General features: G+C 49.4%; 1 protein-coding gene across 1 annotated transcript in view; it reads left to right on the top strand.

The window, feature by feature from the left end:
• The window catches only part of Myh9 (myosin heavy chain 9), a 94,366-nt gene that overhangs the window by 52,575 nt on the left and 23,458 nt on the right, over positions 1-18,333 (top strand). Inside the window, exons 4-15 of the mRNA XM_042693094.1 lie at positions 62-89; positions 815-908; positions 4,806-4,898; positions 5,442-5,505; positions 6,526-6,624; positions 7,017-7,160; positions 7,953-8,048; positions 9,178-9,296; positions 11,600-11,752; positions 12,810-12,983; positions 14,099-14,272; positions 16,704-16,818. Of these exons, the coding sequence (XP_042549028.1) occupies positions 62-89; positions 815-908; positions 4,806-4,898; positions 5,442-5,505; positions 6,526-6,624; positions 7,017-7,160; positions 7,953-8,048; positions 9,178-9,296; positions 11,600-11,752; positions 12,810-12,983; positions 14,099-14,272; positions 16,704-16,818 (1,353 nt within the window). The remainder of the gene's footprint in view (positions 1-61; positions 90-814; positions 909-4,805; positions 4,899-5,441; positions 5,506-6,525; positions 6,625-7,016; positions 7,161-7,952; positions 8,049-9,177; positions 9,297-11,599; positions 11,753-12,809; positions 12,984-14,098; positions 14,273-16,703; positions 16,819-18,333) is intronic.

Genomic DNA, 18,333 nt, shown 5'->3' with positions numbered 1-18,333 from the left:
GCCAAGTGGGGAGTCTTGTCTCTGTCTGGCCAAAGTTAACCTGATGTCTCTTTTGTTTCAGATCGGGAGGATCAGTCCATTTTGTGCACGTAAGTGTTTTTCTGACCTGTTTTTGTTTCTGTTTTGTGGTGCTGGAGCCCAGCCCTGTTTTAATTCTGGAGGAAAGAATGTTCTTGGCCTGCTAAGGCTCAGGTCGGTAAGCTCCTTGAGAAGTTCACACCCCTGCCACTTCCTCTGGGGACAGGGCTTGGGATGATGTGTTTGCTGCCTGATTGCCGACCCCCCCCCCCCCCCCCCAGCTTGATAATGAGCAAGAGGCTTTATTGCCTTTCTCAGGGGAGTGGTGAGCAGGCAAGGGGTTCTAACAGGAGGAACAGGAGTCTCCTTACCCAGGTCACAGCTCCTGAGCAGATGGTTCTGGCTACACTGGTTTCCATTTGATTTTAATAGGGAGACAGATAAGTTCTACCACAGCAGGAGTTAACGTATAGACCACACCCCTAAGTGAAGTTTCAAAGGGACTCATATTAAGTGCCTTTGACCCCGAAGTCAACAGCTGCCTCCCACTGATTCCTAAAACATTTGTCTGCAAAGGCTGCCAAGTGGGCAGGCAAGGAGTACATGTGAGCTGACTTTGGCCTAGCCTAGGGCCATGGGAAACAGACTAAGGGAGGATTCCAGAACCTCGCTGTCCCTTTTTCTGCTAGCAGGTGTTGGCTCCCTGAAAAGCAGAATGATAGGCAGCAGAGCATTTGGTAGAGAGGGTCGGAGGCCAGGGCCATGGCTCTCTGAGGACCTGCTTGATTCTTGGCAGGGGAGAGTCTGGAGCGGGGAAGACAGAGAACACCAAGAAAGTCATCCAGTACCTGGCTCATGTGGCTTCCTCACACAAGAGCAAGAAAGACCAGGTGAGTGTACTGCACATCCATCCTGCCACAGCTTGTGGGACCTTCCATGGGGTGCTAGAGGAGAACCTAAAGATCACGGCCTTGATGTAATTAAGAATGCTCTGGGGAAAGCAGCAGAGGCCTACCCATTTTTGTAGATGGCAGAGTCTTGGGAGTGGTCGGGTGGTGGCCATCCCATTCTGCTCTCAGCCTTGCAACTTTCCAAGTATCCAGGGAGACTGGAGCCAGCCCAGGGTTTGCCTAGCAGCATCCTTGGTGTAGGTACCCAGTTGCTGGATGTCTTCTGTGCGAAGGCTGGAGAGAAAGCCCAAGACTTAGGGTCTTGGGCAGGCCTACTTGGGAAATCTATTTCTTTTCCTTGCTGTGGAAATGCCTCTGGGAGGACAGCCCCCCACAGAGAGAGAAAGGGTAACTGGAAAGTCATCTCACTTCCCTTTTTCTCCCTCTCCCTCTTGATGGATTTTGGTGGAATTCAGCAGTGTCCTGGCTAGGTGAGCTGCACGTTTACTGCACGTTCTGCACCGGGAATGCGTGTTCTGCCATCGTGTGCCCTTGGATTCTGTATTTTTTTTTTCCTGAGCAGCTTTTCACTCCACACATTGTCACTTTCTGCAGCTAGAACTCTTCTTGTAGGCTCGGCTCACTGTTTTGGGAGGAGGGGGCTGGTATGACACACAGTAACTTCTTGTGCACTCTGAACCAATGACCCTTGCAGAATGGGTTCATCTCATGACCTAGCTGTTCTCACAACTGCAGTACTGCTCAGACTCCCAACAGTGCTAGCAGCTGTCATGTTCCAGGCAGAACCTGACCGTGGCACTGTGGCATGGGCATCTGCTCTCCTGGAGCCCCATAGCCTTGGTGGTCCTCATCAGATACAGGTGGCTTGTCCCTCATCTGCTGCTAAGCAATGTCAGGAGGTCCCACTGGAGTTTCTAGGGGTTGGGTGGTTAGTCTTAAGCATGATCATGGGGTGCTTTCTCTTTCCTCAAGCATACTTAGACTGCACTGTGAAATCTAAGTACCAGCAATGTCCCCTGAGGCCATCAGGGGAGTTCTGTCACCCTTGGTGGCTCCATCCTTACTGGCTTGCTGTGTACAGCATTCATCAGTAAGTCGGGGCGTGTGTCTGTGCATGCAGATCTGGGGTGCGTCCTGCAGAATGTCCTCATGTGTAGTCTTCTGGAACTGACCCAGAAGCAACTTTTCATGTGCCAAGCCTCTCAAGGCTCTGAGCTTTTTTCCATGGGTGTCAGGAGTTATATTTAGAAACTAATAAAGGTGTTTTTTTTTTTTTTTTCTCTCTCTCTTTCTCCCCTCCAATTTTCCACTCTTTGAGGAGATCTGTTTTAAAGCAGATCTGCGAGGTTTGGAGTTCTCTAGCTGTGGTTTTCTGTCTCTGCATTTTCAGTACAATCTATCTCCCAACTATTTATCAAATGCCTGGTCTGTGACTGGCTCTCAGGAGTGTGCCACTGGATTCCCTGTGAAGGAGAGGAGGCAGGACCACCATGAGCAGTAAAAGGGCCCCAGATGCTTACGTCTGAACCCAGGTGTCTAGGGGAAGGCTAGCTTCCAGCACTCAGTGAAGATGGCAGATTGTGAGGGCTTAGGGGGATTGGCAGTGAGAGCAAAGCTGTCCAGACATGGAAGGCACCTATCCCTGGCTCTGTGTCTACCTAAGGTCCAGTCACTGACTGGGCCCTCAGTGTAAAAGGCCACTGGCCAGTGGTAGTTTATTTCCATGCCTGAATTTTCCATGTGAAGCACTCTCAAACTTGGCTGGCCAGTCTTGTATTGAGAGGCCTGTAGTGGCATCTCTGGAAGTGAGTTCTTTTTCTTGTACTTGGAGTGTCTGCTTGGTCATCCTAAGACATGGAAGTCAAGCACAATGTTGGGCTTTGGCCAGGTCTGCAGGTTGGCAAAGCTGGGCTTGGAGGAAGGGACTGTTCAGACTTCCAGTCCTGTCAGTGCTCTGTGGCCTCCATCCTCTCGGTGTTTTTAATGCACTAGCTGGAGTCCACTGTCAGAAACACTACCCAGTGAAACCTTTCGGAAACTAAATTGGCAGTTCCAAACTTAGAAGGATCAGTTCGTATCATGCAGATTTCATACCCTCCCCCCCACCAAAAAAAAAATCAAGGTCTGCTGTGCCTAATTAGATATCGATAGAGGAAATTGTATAGGTTAGCCATCTTCACAGTTGGCAGGGAATGCCTTGTATTCAGTGACTTTTCCCAGTCAGCCTGTTGGTCCCACTTTCCATGGTAACTCTCATGTGGTTCGGAACAGAGGCCTCAGCTTTGCCTTCAAGCCAGGCGGGCGCAGGCTCTGGTGGGACACAGACATGCACTGTGTATGTCTGCGGGAAGGGGAGTGGCTCGGCCAGTCTGGCAGCCAGGCCTGGACTGGGTGAGGAGCTTCAGTGGGTGGGGAGTGGCCCTATCCAAATCTGGCTCCGTGGGCCGCCTCGGCTGACTTCCCCGGGGCCGGCTTCCAGACCCGCCTGAGACTCGTGGGTGGGAGTTGGTGTCCATGTCTGCTGAATACAGGCGAACATGTGCATCCTGCTCCAGCTTGCCCCTTGGCCCGGCCTTGTTGACCTCCCTTCAGGAGCAAGGCACCGGATGGACTCTACCTGTACTTTCCCAGTCTGGGAGGAGCCCTGTCTGAAGATGGCGGAGTGGGGGAGGGAGGCTTTGCCTAGTCCCCATCTGGCCTTGGTGGGTCTTCAGCCAGCTTGAACTGGACTATAGAACATCCTTGGTACCCTGCAGAGATAGGTTGTGTCTGTGGAAGGTGTGCTGGAGGGCTGGCATCTCCGTCTCCTGGGAGCTCCTGTAGCTGCTGCCAGCTTTCCTTTCATCATTCAGAGGCAGCTGCTGTTCCCGTAAAGCTCTGGCTGACCTCCAGCTTTGCTAATAAAGACAAACTCCGCCTGGCCCTGTGTGAGTTCTTTCCCCTTGATGGTCCAGCTGTGACAGGGAATGAGATCCTGTTTTCCTCAGCCAGCCCTGGATGTTACCTGGCCAGTCAGGTGGATGATAGCTGCTATCAAGAAGGCCTGACCGGGCAGAACCCTGACATGGGGCTTGGGCGGATGTCATAGCAGCTAATAGATGAGGCAGCAGCCTTGAATTTGACTACTGCTTTGCCTATTGGTTTCTGGATGACCTTGGGCAAATCATTCCTTCTCCTTCAACCTCAGCTTCTTCTTTTGTGATGTGGGTATGCCTCATCTTGCCCACCCCCAGAATTGTGAGGGATGAGAAGGCATCGGGTACCTTTCTCTAGCCACACAGCACCAGCAGCCCACAAGTAGGATTGGTTGACATTATTGATGAATAGCTCAGACCCCATAAATGGCTTAGTGATTTTATACTAGACTCTGCTATGGTAGGATTAGGTTTGGGGGTGTCAGGACAGGGGCCAAAAAGGATAATGAAAAGTTGACTAGGCCACAGTGTGTCTTGTGAAGATCTGACACCCTTTTCTTGTCTTGTGAAAAGGAAAAAAAGTGAGGATTAGAGACAGGGAGGGGGCCAAAAGCCAGTGTACACCGGATGGGTCTGTCCCAGGGAAGGGCCATGCCACCTCTCTTAGTTCATTCATTGCTCTCAAATAGGTTCCTCCATGTCTGGGTTCTTGGAGCCACAGGAGCGTTTGCTTTCTCCTCTGGTCAGTCCATGGGCATTAAAACCAGTACACTCTCCAAAGGCCCAGTGGGAAGGTGGCCTTGGAATGATCAGGAGCCTAGTTGAAGCTGGAGCCGCAGCTTCTAGAAGCCTCTGTTGCTAGCACATTGGGCCTGCAGGCTTGTGTCTGCCATTGAGGTAGAGCAGGCCTGGCAGGCCCAACTACTACTTGGCCTTCACAAGTCTCTGGGTTTCTTCACAGGGGGAGCTGGAGCGGCAGCTGCTGCAGGCCAACCCCATCCTGGAGGCCTTTGGAAATGCCAAGACAGTGAAGAATGACAACTCCTCACGATTTGTGAGTAGCAGCCAGTGGTACCCCAGTTCTTGGTACAGATATTGAGACAGTTTTGTGATGTTCCACATGACTTTCCACCTGGGCTCTCATCTCAGAGTGAGAAGGGTTCAAACTTGGTGCTCCCTGGTCTAGATGGTTCCTGCCAGTGTGGTGTTGCCCTCTCTCTCTTAATTAAGATGGCCATAAACAGCATCTTTAACCAACTTCACCTAAGGTGGAAGAGCCAGTGAGGGAGTGAGCAGAGTGCTGTACTATAGCAGTGTCCAAAAGTTCCCAGGGCCAAGGGTGGTACTAGTGAGCCTCCTTGCCTCCCTTCTGTGCCAGGAGCCCAGCCCAGGCTGGGCTAGACCCAGGCTCCTGGCTTTGGACAGACAACATGATGCCTTTGTATCCTGCTTGTTGTATTGCCTTGACAAACGGGTACCCATGATCCCTTGGCTTTCTCCTTCTAGATGTGAGACAAGGTGTTGGGTCTCTGGCTTACTCCTTGCTCCCCAACTCTGTAATCAGGAGTATCTCATCATTTTATTTGCTTTTTCTCAGGGAAAATTCATTCGCATCAACTTTGATGTCAATGGCTACATCGTGGGTGCCAACATTGAGACTTGTATCCTTATGGCTGATTGAATAAGAGGTGGGGTCTGGAAGGAAAAGGTGTCTTCCCAGAGGAGAGGTGTCTTCCCAGAGGAGAAGCATCTTCCTTGTTTCAGGGCTCATTGTGACACTACTTTGTAGAGTTGGGGGAGTTACCAGGATGAGGGCATTATAAACCCAACAGAGAGCTTGGGTTTTATGGCAGGGTACAGTTCTGTGCCTATTAGGGGTGAACTACTGAAAACCATAAGCACATTCCCAAGGGCATTGATGTCTTTGTGGATGCTATCTATGTGTCTCATGCTTATGGCCTTTGCTTGTAAAGTACTCCAGTCTCCTGTTACTGGTCAGAAGGCAATAGACTCTCTAAGGTATAACCCACGCCTTTTTTGAGGAGGGGGGGGTCAATCATGGTGCTTGAATATGAGTTTTTTTTTTGGTCAAGCCTAGTTCTCTACCACTTTGAACCATAGCGCCACTTCCAGTTTTCTTGTGGTTCACTGGAGATAAGTGTCATGGACTTTATCGTTCTGGCAGACTTTTTGAACTGTGATCCTCCATCTCAGCCTCCTGAGTAGTTAGGATTACAGGTATGAGCCACCAGTGCCCAGTCTTAGGGTGGTTTAGTACTATGGCTTGCTGTCCTTTAGCTTTCTTTTTGGTCAGTCATGGGGCTTGAACTCAGATTCTGGGTTCTGTCCCCGAGCTCCTTTTGCTTAAGGCTAGTGCTTTACCACTTGGAGCCACAGCTTTGCTTCTGGTTTTCTGATGGTTTATTGGAGTCTGGCTTTGGACCGCAATCCTCAGATCTTAGCCTCTTCAGGTTAGGATCACAGGCGTGCACTATCAGCTGACACTTTGGATAAGTAACTCTGCTGGAAGTATGGGACCAATATAGTTTGCTTTTGTTTTGCCATTTTGTGCCATTTTTCTTCCTGGTGATATTTAGTTCCTTTTAGGTGGGGATAAGAGGAAAACCAAGGCCTTACCTTCCCTCCACCTCGTATTATATTGCTCCTTAATGCCTGTCAAGATCTCTTGGAGAAGTCTCGTGCCATCCGCCAAGCCAAGGAGGAACGGACCTTCCACATCTTCTACTACCTGCTTTCCGGGGCTGGCGAGCACTTGAAGAGTGAGTCATAGCTCTGTTGGGTTGAAGCACTTAGGCCCCTCCTGGTGTGCGGAGCTGTGTACCATTGCGGGTATTGAAAGATCAGCATGGTTTGGGGAAGAGAAATAATTCTGACTCCTGTCCTTAGGCCATCCAAGGACAGTTTCTGAGCATTCAGGAGAGAGGCTAGAATGGGTCACAGGCAGGATCTTGAGTCCAGGGCCTGATGCTCTTCTGTGCTATGTACCTGTCAGCCTCATACCTGAGGAGTCCACAGGGATGGGACCACAGATCCCAGAACATCCCTGGGCTCTTGAGGCTGTTGCCATGTCTCTAAATCTTGGAGGCACTAGATTGGCAAGGCTTCTGCTTTCAACACTTGCTGATCAGCCCTTGCTCTTCACCCCTTGCAGCTGACCTTCTGTTGGAGCCATACAACAAATACCGCTTCTTGTCCAATGGGCACGTTACCATCCCCGGGCAGCAGGACAAGGACATGTTCCAGGAGACTATGGAGGCCATGAGGATTATGGGCATCCCAGAAGAGGAGCAAATGGGTACAGACTGTTCCTCTTATAGTTAGCGGTAGGAGAGGCTGGCCCCGTGTCCTGGGAAGGAACCCTGAGGGGTACTTGATGCTTAGAGAACACTGTAGAAGCTAGAGGAAGGCCCTGAGGGGGTGGGCTTAGGTCTTAAGGGTTTTGTTTCTGCTGGTGCCACAAGTATCTGCTTGTGTGCTGTGGGTCCACTGAGGCAGCCTTTGCCAGTGCTGACTGGGATGTTTTTGTTCCGTCTCTGCCGAGTGGCTGGCTGGAGTGTGGCTCTGTGGCCGGCCAGCCAGGGCCCTATGTTAGTGACACCCAGATGACCATCAGTGTGGACTGGGAGGGGCTATAGTCTAGGGAATGATGGAGTTGAGGAGTGTGCCCCATTTTCTGGCTATGTCTACTTTGGAACAGAGTATGTATCGAGAGAGTGAACAAGAGCCACAGACAATGTGTAAATAAATGGTCATGACTATGTTCCAATAAAACTTTATATAAAGCAAGTAGTGGGTCCTGAGCTAGAAGCATGTCCTCAGTCCAGATTTAGAAACATTGGCATATTATTGCGGTTCCTGTCAGAATAGGGCTGCCCATAAATGGGTCTGAGGGAAACCGGGGAGACAGAGGCCATAGTGGCAGGTGGAGGTGAGACTTCTACATTCCAGAGTACCAGCCAGTCACCCTAGAGCCCCAGGAAGTGGGGCTTGTCTTAACTTGCCTATCCTTGGAGAGTGCTACCTCCACACAGAGGAGTTCCCTTTGACCTCCTGTCTGCTTCTGACCCCCCTTTGCTGTACCCTGAAGGCTTGCTGCGGGTCATCTCAGGGGTTCTTCAGCTCGGCAACATCGTCTTCAAGAAGGAACGCAACACCGACCAGGCCTCCATGCCTGACAACACAGGTGACGTTAACACATCCGCACCATAGGCCAGCTGTCTGGGGCAAGGGGGTGGGGTGGGATTGTTCAGAAGTCATGTTGAAATTCCTGTCTGTCTGTCTTTATTCATTTTTGTGTTTTTATAGCTATGTGTGCCTTTCTTTTTGGATTTGGTGGGGGCGGGGGTGGGTCAGTTGGGCTTGAACTCAGGTCCTGAGCACTGCCCCTGAGCTTTTTTGCTCAAGGCTAACGTTCTACCTCTGTGAGCCACGCTTCCTGTGTTTTGGTGGTTCATTGGAGATAAGTCTCATGGACTTGCCTGCCCAATCTGGCTTTGAACTCAGATCCTCAGATCTCAGCTTTCTGAGTAGCTAGGATTACAAGTGTGAGCCACCAGCACCTGGTCTATTCTGATTTTTTTTATTTGAGATGGGGAGAAGGTAGAGGGTGGTCATACTGTGTTGCCCAGATTGTCCTTAAACTTGTGATCCTCCAGTCTTAGCCTTTCAAGTGGTTGGGATTTGCCACTGTGTTTGCCACTGTGCCCATTTTCCTTTATTTTTCATGCAGATGTAAAAATATACCGGAACATGACCCTGCTTTTTTTTCTCATACCATAAGCATCAGAATGAGCTAGAGAAATTACCGATCACATCGACCAGGGCTTTTCTCATTGCTTCCTGAGGCCAAGCCTGAATACTGAAATAGTGCTTTCCTTCGCTGTGTGAAAGAAACCCGAGCCTTGCCTAGGAGCATGTCAGGATGTGATGTGATGAAGCATGCTCGCTCAGCTGCTGCTCTTCCCTCGGGGCTGATACAGCTCCGTGTGATTGTCCATGTTGATCATTCTTAGGGTCTCTCCCTTAGTACTGGGTTGTGGTTTGTACAAGATGCTATTGTGGTGCCACATGTTACCATGCCTCTGGCACAAGGGAGGACCTTTCTCCCCTTGGTCCTATTTTGGGGTAAGGACCCATTTTGCTAGTGATATGAGGTGTCTACTTAGGAGATGAAGGCTGCCCAGGTTCGGTTGTTCTGGTAGCAATAATGGCTGCTTCCCTTCCTTTCCTTCTAGTCTGAGTAGAGGGCTTGTTCTCTTGGGTCTAATTAAGCCTTGTATCTAACCCCTCCTCCCTTATTCTGAAAATATCAGCTGCCCAAAAGGTGTCCCACCTTCTGGGGATCAACGTGACTGATTTCACCAGAGGCATCCTCACCCCACGCATCAAGGTGGGAAGAGATTACGTGCAGAAGGCACAGACTAAAGAGCAGGTATGGCTGCCCGGGACTGGGGCTGGGGCTGGGTTTGGTGCTGGGGCTAGGTCAGATGTGAGGCCTATGTGTGGATTCGCTGCATGGGATTTCCTTACTCAGTCTGCAGTACCACAGAGAGCTTGGGGAGTGGCCTTACCAAAGCCTCATGCCTGGGATGTTCTGTCCTGAGTCTGCACAGCAGTTGAGGACATTGGCATGTGTTTCTATGAAATAAGGACCCGATGTTTCTGTAGAATGGCTTCTGGTGCCAGGGTGGCAGCCTTCGCCACTCTTGAGAGCCTAAGCCAGCTGGCCGTTTCTCCTCCACCTGCTTTGTTACGTGTGCTAGAGGCTTTCCTGTCCATGCCTGGCCAAAGTACTTGCCACCCCTGGAGTCCAGATCCCTTCTAGGCCAGACTGCTTTTTTGTTGGGGTTTCTGGTTTTAGTCATGGTGCCCATCCTATCTCTTAGTGCTTGGAAGATGACATCATCATCATCATCATCATCATCATCATCATCATCATCATCATCATCATCATCATTATTTTTGGTCTGGGCTTGGGCGCTGTCCCTCAGCTCTTCAGCTCAAGGCTAGCACTCTATCACTTGAGCCACAGTACCACTTCTGGTTTTCTGGTGGTTAATTGAAAGTCTCACAGACTTTCCTGACCCGGCTGGCTTTGAACCGTGATCCTCAGATCTCAGCCTCCTGAATAGCTAGGATTACAGGCGTGAGCCACCCGTGCCTGGCTTCTCTGAGCCTCTTTTGCTCAAGGTTAGTGTTCTACCACTTGAGCCACAGCACCACTTCTGGTTTTTGGTGGTTTATTAGCGATGAGTCTCATGGATTTTCCTGCCCGGGCTGGCTTTGAACCACGATCCTCAGATCCCAGCCTCCTAAGTAGCTATGATTACAGCTGTGAGCCACCGGTGCCCGACAATTTTTTTTTTTTAAGGACCCCATGTTAGACTGCTGACAGCCTGTGGCTCTTCTGTGCAGAGCCATTGCATAAAAGACAAGAGCATTGTTCTTTTCCGGCAGTATACACAATTATTGCTTTTTATATCCCTGGTAATTAAGGAGCAACCTTAAGTCTTTTTAAATTAGAAGTACTACATTGGCAATAGACAAATGTCAAGAGAAGGAAAAATGTTGTCATAGTCCTAACCAGTGATAATTGTTATTGGGCAGCTATTTCTTTTTTTTTTTTTAAGTATTATTTTTTATTTTAATTATTTTTATTTATTTTTGCAAATTCTTTATTGTGATTAAGCGATTACATAATTTCACACATTTCACAGTATTGTGGGATAGTGATGCTTAGTTAAAGTCACACATTCTAACTTTCATGGGACAAATTGTCTATCGTGGTCTATAAAGTTTATGAGTTCTATGAGCTTTGCAATAGTTATTTCTTCCACATTGGGTGATATGTACATTCCTTTCCTTTCGCATAGCTTCAGCTGTTCCTTCTTTCCCATTCATTCCCTCCCTCCCATTGCTGCCATTGAGTTGCTTAGTTGCATTTGATCAATGTCCAGTGCGGCTGATGGGTTTGGGCAGCTATTTCTTGTAAAGTTTTTTTTTTTTTTTTTAAGTTAGTTATCACTCTGACTTTTATTATGGAACTTTTCAAATATATGCCCAATGAGAGAATAATGGAAAGGCCCCTGTGGGCCTGTCATGTTGAGGGAGCTGTCAACTTCAGCAGAATCTGAAGGCCCATCTTGGTTCATCATTAATCTTCACTACATTATTTTAAATCAAGTCTCAGGCATTCGGTTATTTCTATAACTACCTTCCTATGTCACCATTTTATTTCAAAACGTCTTTGCAAATACCTAAGTTTCTGTTCCTGTATTATTGGATTTGTGGGTTGTGTGTTTTTTTTTTTTGGGGGGGGGGGGGAGTCGGTCATGGGGCTTGAACTCTGGGCTTAGGTGCTGTCCCTGCGCTCTTCACTCAAGGCAAGCGCTCTACCGCTTGAGCCACAGTGCCACTTCCGGTTTTCTAATGGTTTATTGGGGATAAGAATCTCACGGACTTTCCTTGCCTGGGCTGCCTTTGAACCGTGTTCCTCAGATCTCAGCCTCCTGAGTAGCTAGGATTACAGGCGGGAGTGACCAGCGCCTGGCTGTGGGTTGTTGAAACTGTTGTCATGATACTGTAGTGAACATATGCATGAGTCTTCTTCACTATTGTATATTTAGTACTGTTTTCCAATGAGGAAGGTCATCACAGGGAAATTACTGGGGCAAAGGGCATGGGGGTTTTAAAACTTCATACCTGACACCCTGTTTCACCGAATGTTGTCCCCAGGCTGACTTTGCCATTGAAGCCTTGGCCAAGGCCACCTATGAGCGGATGTTCCGCTGGCTGGTGCTACGTATCAATAAAGCTCTGGACAAGACCAAGAGGCAGGGTGCATCGTTCATTGGGATCCTGGACATTGCTGGCTTTGAGATCTTTGATGTAAGCTTCCTTTACCCTTTATGTCTACCCACCATGCTGCCTCCTCTTAGTTCCCCTCTGCTGGGGTTGATAGTTCTCTTCCCTGGTCCCATGGCTCTCTGCACGGGCCAGCTCCTTTAACTTCCACAAGACTGCCCACCACCACTCAGAAAGTAGGTATACTCTTGGAGACTTCATGGATGGTGCCCCTACTTGTTTTTGATTCTTCGCTGGTGTAAGACATTGTCCTTGCCCATGAAAGCTTTGAAATCTAGTGGGAAAAACTGATTAAATAAAGTAGATTAGAAGTTTTTAATCTGTGATGCACAATAGGTTTCAGGGGAAACAGGACCTCAGATTTGGGGAAAGCAGTATTGTCATTTTTCTCTGACCTTTCTTTGAAATCGTGCAGGTGGGTTTGAGTGTGTGTATGTGTGTATGCACGTGTACACATGCGAGTATGCATGTACACCAGTTCTGGGGCTTGAACTCAGGACATGGACACTGTCCCTGAGCTTTTTTGCTTAAGGTTAGCACTTTACCACTTCAGTCATAGCTCCACTTTCAGCTTTTGTTTTTGGTACTTTAATTGGAGATAAGAGTCTTACAGACTTGCTTGCCTGGACTGGCTTTGAACCCCAGTCCTCAGATCTCAGCCTCCTGAGTAGCTAGAATTATAGGCATGAGCCACCGGTACTCAGTTCATGCAGTTTTGTCAACTGTGAATCGAACAAAGTTACGCAAACCACTATTGTATTAGCAATGCCTGTCACTAATGCAAATCAGATATTTTTCACTTATGGTGCAGTGTTAGTTATATTCAACATAATGTCTTTCCTTAGTACTTCAGTTTATGCATTTTAAAGCATCATTCAGAGATGGGCTTTGCCAGGCTGCTGTAGCGGTCCACAGGCCCCAGAGGGTGAAGACTTCTGGTTGTTGGGCTGGTGTAGGACTGGAGCCCACGGAGTGCAGACTGCAGATGTGGAGCCTGCAGCATCCCGCTGTCCTCTCCCTTGGCTCCCCACACTCCTGGGCTTTTGGGTGAGGCCTCTCTGACGATGCTTTCTCCTTGCAGCTCAACTCCTTCGAGCAGCTGTGCATCAACTACACCAACGAGAAGCTGCAACAGCTCTTCAACCACACCATGTTCATCCTGGAGCAAGAGGAGTACCAGCGTGAGGGCATCGAGTGGAACTTCATTGACTTTGGCCTGGACCTGCAGCCCTGCATTGACCTTATTGAGAAGCCAGTAAGGGCCAAGCTGGTCTTTATTACAGAACTCCTTTCTATGTTCCTTTGTGATGCCCACTCTACACCCCAGCCCCTTGCTGGTTAAAGAATGTCTGGTTCTGGAAGTGGTGCTGTAGTTCAAGTGGTAGAGCGCTAGCCTTGAGCTGAAGAGCTGAGGGACAGCACCCAGGCCCAGAGTTCAAGCCCCATGACCACCACCACCACCAACAACAAAAAGAATGTCTGGTTCCTTTGGCTGTCGATGCTACTTAGAGAGTTAAGTCTAGAGGCCCCCTGAGTGCTTCCCTCTGAGAAGATCCTGTGGCCAGGTGGGGACATGGCCAAGTGTCCTGGCCAGTACACTCACAAGGCCTACATGCTTTTTATTGTTTTAAGGAAACAGCTATGCTTTTGTTGAGGAAGGTCCTGTCCCAGACACTTCTGCTGCAGCACAGAACCATAGACTACAGGGTCGGACGCTCTCCCTGGCTGCATGTATGGAGATTGGCCTAGGTCCATGGAACACTAACAGTTCAACAGCTTTTATCCCATTAGTTAGTCTGGAGGCTCTGGAGGAAGTCTTTTCACTTTGAAAGCACATCTAGGGGCAGGGGGCTGGCACTCGCCACCATTTTCACATGAAACTACTTACTTTTCCTAATCAATCAAAATTTAAGTCTTATCTGACAGTGTCTTAGTAATGGTAGAATGCTTCCTTCTTCTAAGTTCACCGTTCAGAAAGCTGTTGGGTTTTGGGGGTACTCTTTTACTGTCACCTCATCATTGTAGCTGCATAGACGGGGCACTGGGGTGCTGCTCTGGGAGAGGTGCCTTGAGTCTAGTGATAGCCACCAGGACAAGCCTCAGACATGTGGCGACCAGATACTTTGGGTGTGCAGGGTGATTGAGTTGTGCTTTTCAGGGCTTCACTAGTGCTACAGAACTACAGTAGATCATTGGGTAAGGGTCTCTTAGTGGCAGCCTAGACCACAGAGGTCTCTTTTTAGACAGGAACTCTTCAGTTGTACTGTCTCACGTGATGGCCACTTGGTAGTCCTGAGATTCCCACACTGGGTTCTGGCCTCTTGTGGCTCCACATCCTGCTCACCGGGGCTGGTGCTATGTTTTCTTCAGGCTGGTCCTCCTGGCATCCTGGCCCTGCTGGATGAGGAGTGCTGGTTCCCCAAAGCCACCGATAAGAGCTTTGTGGAGAAGGTGGTGCAGGAGCAGGGTACCCACCCCAAGTTCCAGAAGCCCAAGCAGCTGAAAGACAAGGCTGACTTCTGCATCATCCACTATGCCGGCAAGGTGAGGCGTGTGTGTGTGTGGTGTGTGTGTGTGTGTGTGTGTGTGTGTGTGTGTGTCTGCACGCGTGCGTGAGTGCGTGTGTACGCATGTACGTGCGCGCTGGGCCCAGCAGTGAGGGCCAGTCAGGTGGATGGGGTTCATTTTCTCTTGGAGAAGAAGCTAGGTAGTCTGTCAAAGGGGGTGGGGAGTGCGTGCTCCTAGCAATTTTTGCCTGTGACTCATCAGATAGCGTGGCTGGTGACTGGTCAGCTTTCACACAGCCCATGAAGCACCTTCTTGTATTCTGCTTGTATGGAGTTTGCAGCGTTCCATTATGTACTGAGACTGGAGGCTACTATGCTACTGTCAGGCCCGTCTTCCAGGGAGAGAAGCTGAGCCACAATCTGGAGCTGAAATTAGAGCACTACTGCTTATAAATTGGATGACTTTGGGCCAAATAGTTCATCTTTGTAGCTTTGATTTCTTCATCTGGAAAATGGGAGTGGCTACCCCCCATACTGGGTTAACGGTTGAAATGAGCTTGAGGGGTATGGCCTGGGTCAGTGTTCCAGAGCCAAGCCTTGGCAGTGTGATATGCAGGCTGGGTCTTTCGTTATTCTGGGAACTGCCCTAGGTGTGCTGGAGTGTTGCAGTGTGGCTGCTTCTTCCTGAAGTTGGCAGCCTTCCTAGTAGCAACAATCCAGACTGCACACATGTCCTGTGACAAGGAGGGATGCCCCTGTTTCAGAGGCCCTGCTCTGGACCACTGACTGCTGTAGATTACAGCTGCTGTCACTGCCAGGGCTGCATAGCTGGTCTGCAGTGGGCTTGTCATGACCCTTAGCTGATATTCATCTTCCCAGTCTGAGTGCTCAGGGGATTAGGTCTAAGGTAGCCACAGCGGTTCAGTCTTAAGATGAATGCTGGTTTTTCTCAGTGAGTTCTGTGGTCATTTTGCTATTAGTTGCAGCCTGAACATACAGTTAGAGGGGCTGCGTCTGCCCCTCAGTGGAGATCCTGAGCCCAGCCCACACTCTGATTTGTGGCCCATTACTCCTGGTCTCTCCTGTAGTGCTTATGTTCTTGTAGCTAAAAATTAACAAAATCCAGAATGCTGAGTACAATCGCCCACAGCTGTTCCAAGCCTTATGCCCGCTCCCACTTACGAGAAATGCACATGTTCTCCTGTGGAAGTTCATAAGACACTCTTGCTGCCCAGTTATATGTGGTACTGGACAGGGGACTCGCTCTCTACCCACTGTCCCAGGCCTCGATGATGAAATCAGCCACAGTGTTTCCAGGCTATTCTGAGGACATGGACTGGTTCTGGGGAGTTTTATTTTGTGTGTGTATGGTTTTGTTTTGTTTTGTTTTTTTTTTGGTGCTAGTCCTGGGGCTTGAACTCAGGACCTGGGCACTGTCTCTGAGTTTTTGTTCTTTCTGTTGTTGTTGTTTTTGGTCGTGGGGCTTGAACTCTGGGCTTGGGCGCTGTCTCTCAGCTCTTCAGCTCAAGGCTAGCACTCTATCACTTGAGCCATAGCACCACTTCAGGTTTTCTGGTGGTTTATTGGAGAAGAGTCTCATGGGTTTCCTGCCTGGGCTGGCTTTCAGCCGTGCTCCTTAGATCTCAGTCTCCTGAGTGGCTAGGATTACAGGCGTGAGCCACCAGCACCTGGCTGAGCTTTTGTTCTTCAGACTAATACTCTCCTACTTGAGCCATATACAGCTTCATTTTTGGCTTTTTGGAGATAAGAGTCTCATGGAGTTTTCTGCCTGGGCTGGTATTGAACCACGATCCTCAAATCTTAGCCTTTTGAGTGAGCCACTGGTGCCTGGCTGGCTCTGGGGCTTTGTTACCTTGCAGCAAACCTGTGTTGATTGCACCTCCTGGGTTGACCCCATGTCCCAGCAGTGTCCATGTTCTGTGCACGTCAGGGCTGCTGTATAATTAGGAAGGAGGCCACGATACTAGCTGTTCTGTTTGTATCATTCTTGGATTTTTCTACAATAAAAATAGGATAGTGTGGGGTTAGAGGCACAGCTCAGTTGGTAGAATGTTAGCTAGTGAGCAATATACTGAGTTCAAGTACCAGTCTCGGACTTCTCAAAAAAAAAGGAAAAGAAAATACAATACTATGTTATTAAGACTACGTGTGAAAAATGGCAAGATAGATGTGTGTACTTAAAGAAAGTGGATGTGTCCTAAGAAGACAGCATGCTGTGAAAGCTGCACTGTTGTCCCTTAGCCTCAGTTGGCTGTCCATGTTGTTTTTAAGTTATCTGTTCTTCCTTTGGCAGCATGGAGAACATTCTGTCAGTACTCATTGTCTTGGCACTTGCCATTTCCTTCCTGATGATGGAAATCCCCAGGCAGAGGACTGTCCTTGGGTGGGGAGGTTGCGCAAGTTCTTTGTCCCCCCAGCAGCTCATGATCGATCCTCAACTCTTCCAGGTGGATTACAAAGCTGACGAGTGGCTGATGAAGAACATGGACCCCCTGAACGACAACATTGCCACGCTTCTCCATCAGTCTTCAGACAAGTTTGTGTCAGAGCTGTGGAAGGATGGTACGCCCTTTGCCTGCCTCCTGTCTCCCTGTGTGGCTAGTCATCTTCCCACTGCTGCAGCGGGCCCAGACAAATGTGGGATTTGAACAGAACCCATGTGGGTCTGTCCTCCTTAGCTTTCCCATATGAAAGATCTCCTCCAGTGAAAAGGTAGAGGCTGCCCCAAGCTTGCTCCTCCGGAGCAGAGGTTCCTGTGGGTCCTGTGGGCTGCAGACAGTGAGGACACCTTCCAGAGGTGGCAATGTCCACGGTGGCTCCAGCCTTGCTGCACAGGTCTCCAGGCCCTTGCCTCCTTGTATTTTTCCCCCCAGTGTGGGGCTTGAGTTCTAGGCCTGGGCGCTGTCCCTGAGCTCTTCAGCTCAAGGTGAGCGCTCTACCACTTGAGCCATAGAGCCATTTCTACTTTTCTGGTGGCTTATTGGAGATAAGACTTTCCTGCCTGTGCTGGCTTTGAACCGCAATCTTCAGATCTCAGCCTCCTGAGGAGCTAGGATTATAGGTGTGAGCCACCAGCACCCGGCCCCCCTTGCATTTCTGCCTCAATTTCTTGTTAGCTGGTTATGTTGAAGTTGTACTTTCTTGCTGTTTTTCCCTCTGCCTGGGTCTTGCTTTAACCTCTCTGTTGCAGAGATGCAGAGCACTCAGAGAGCCTATTTCTATCACCGCTTTCCCATTCTCCACCTAGAATCAGGTGACTGGCCACCCGGACTGGGGTCTTATGTGTGTGGTGCACCCAGAACTGTGCAAAAGTGCTTCTGCTGCCTTCTCCCCGCCCTTGGCTCCTCCCGCCTGGCTGTGCCTGTTCTCCTGCAATGCCCTGGGCTCCCGCAGACTTCCAGCTGTGCCCGTCACAGGCCTACAGTAGAGAATTTGGCAAATGACAGGCTGTGTTGGCATATTTGGGGCTGTCATGTTATGTGTGAGGGAAAAACAAGATGTTAAAAATTCATCTCTTTAGAGCTCTGTCTGACTGCTTGAGTGGCTACAAGTTTCTTGTGTGAGGCATCCCACATACTCCCGTGTGCCCGTGCTCCTGAATGGCATCCATGTTGTCCAGCAGCCAGTCAGCCTGGGTCGTGTCAAGTGAGCCAGGGGGAAAGAATACCTTAAAAGGAACAGTGTCGACCTTCTCTTGTAGAGCCCGAGCAGCTTTTACCAGCCACTCACCCACAGGAAGCCTGTGGTGACCAGTAAAATAGCCCCCACAGCAGGCAATGGGGTGGACTGCCTTGGAGTCCAACTGACTGGCTTCTGTGCTAAGCAAGTGTCCATCTGTTTTCTAATTAATAAGAGAGATCTGGCCACAGGGGAACAGGAAATAGGCTTTGTGCAGGAATTCTTAACTTTTACATTCAGCCATGGAAGGCTTCAAATGTAACATCAGCTCTTGCTTAAAACTGATCTCCTGTGGCTAGCCTCTTCAGTTTGTTTGATTTTGGTTACCTGGGAGGAAGCGGCTGGGGGACAGGTGTTGTACTGTTATGGCCCCTTCCTTTGGCAGGAGTGTGGAACCTC

The sequence above is a fragment of the Dipodomys spectabilis genome, unplaced genomic scaffold, assembly GCF_019054845.1.
Source record: "Dipodomys spectabilis isolate Male_0828 unplaced genomic scaffold, ASM1905484v1 ptg000163l, whole genome shotgun sequence".
In the NCBI taxonomy this organism is placed as follows: Eukaryota; Metazoa; Chordata; class Mammalia; order Rodentia; family Heteromyidae; genus Dipodomys; species Dipodomys spectabilis.
Note: the sequence above shows the minus strand (reverse complement) of the source record. Positions and strands in the feature narration are given on the sequence as shown.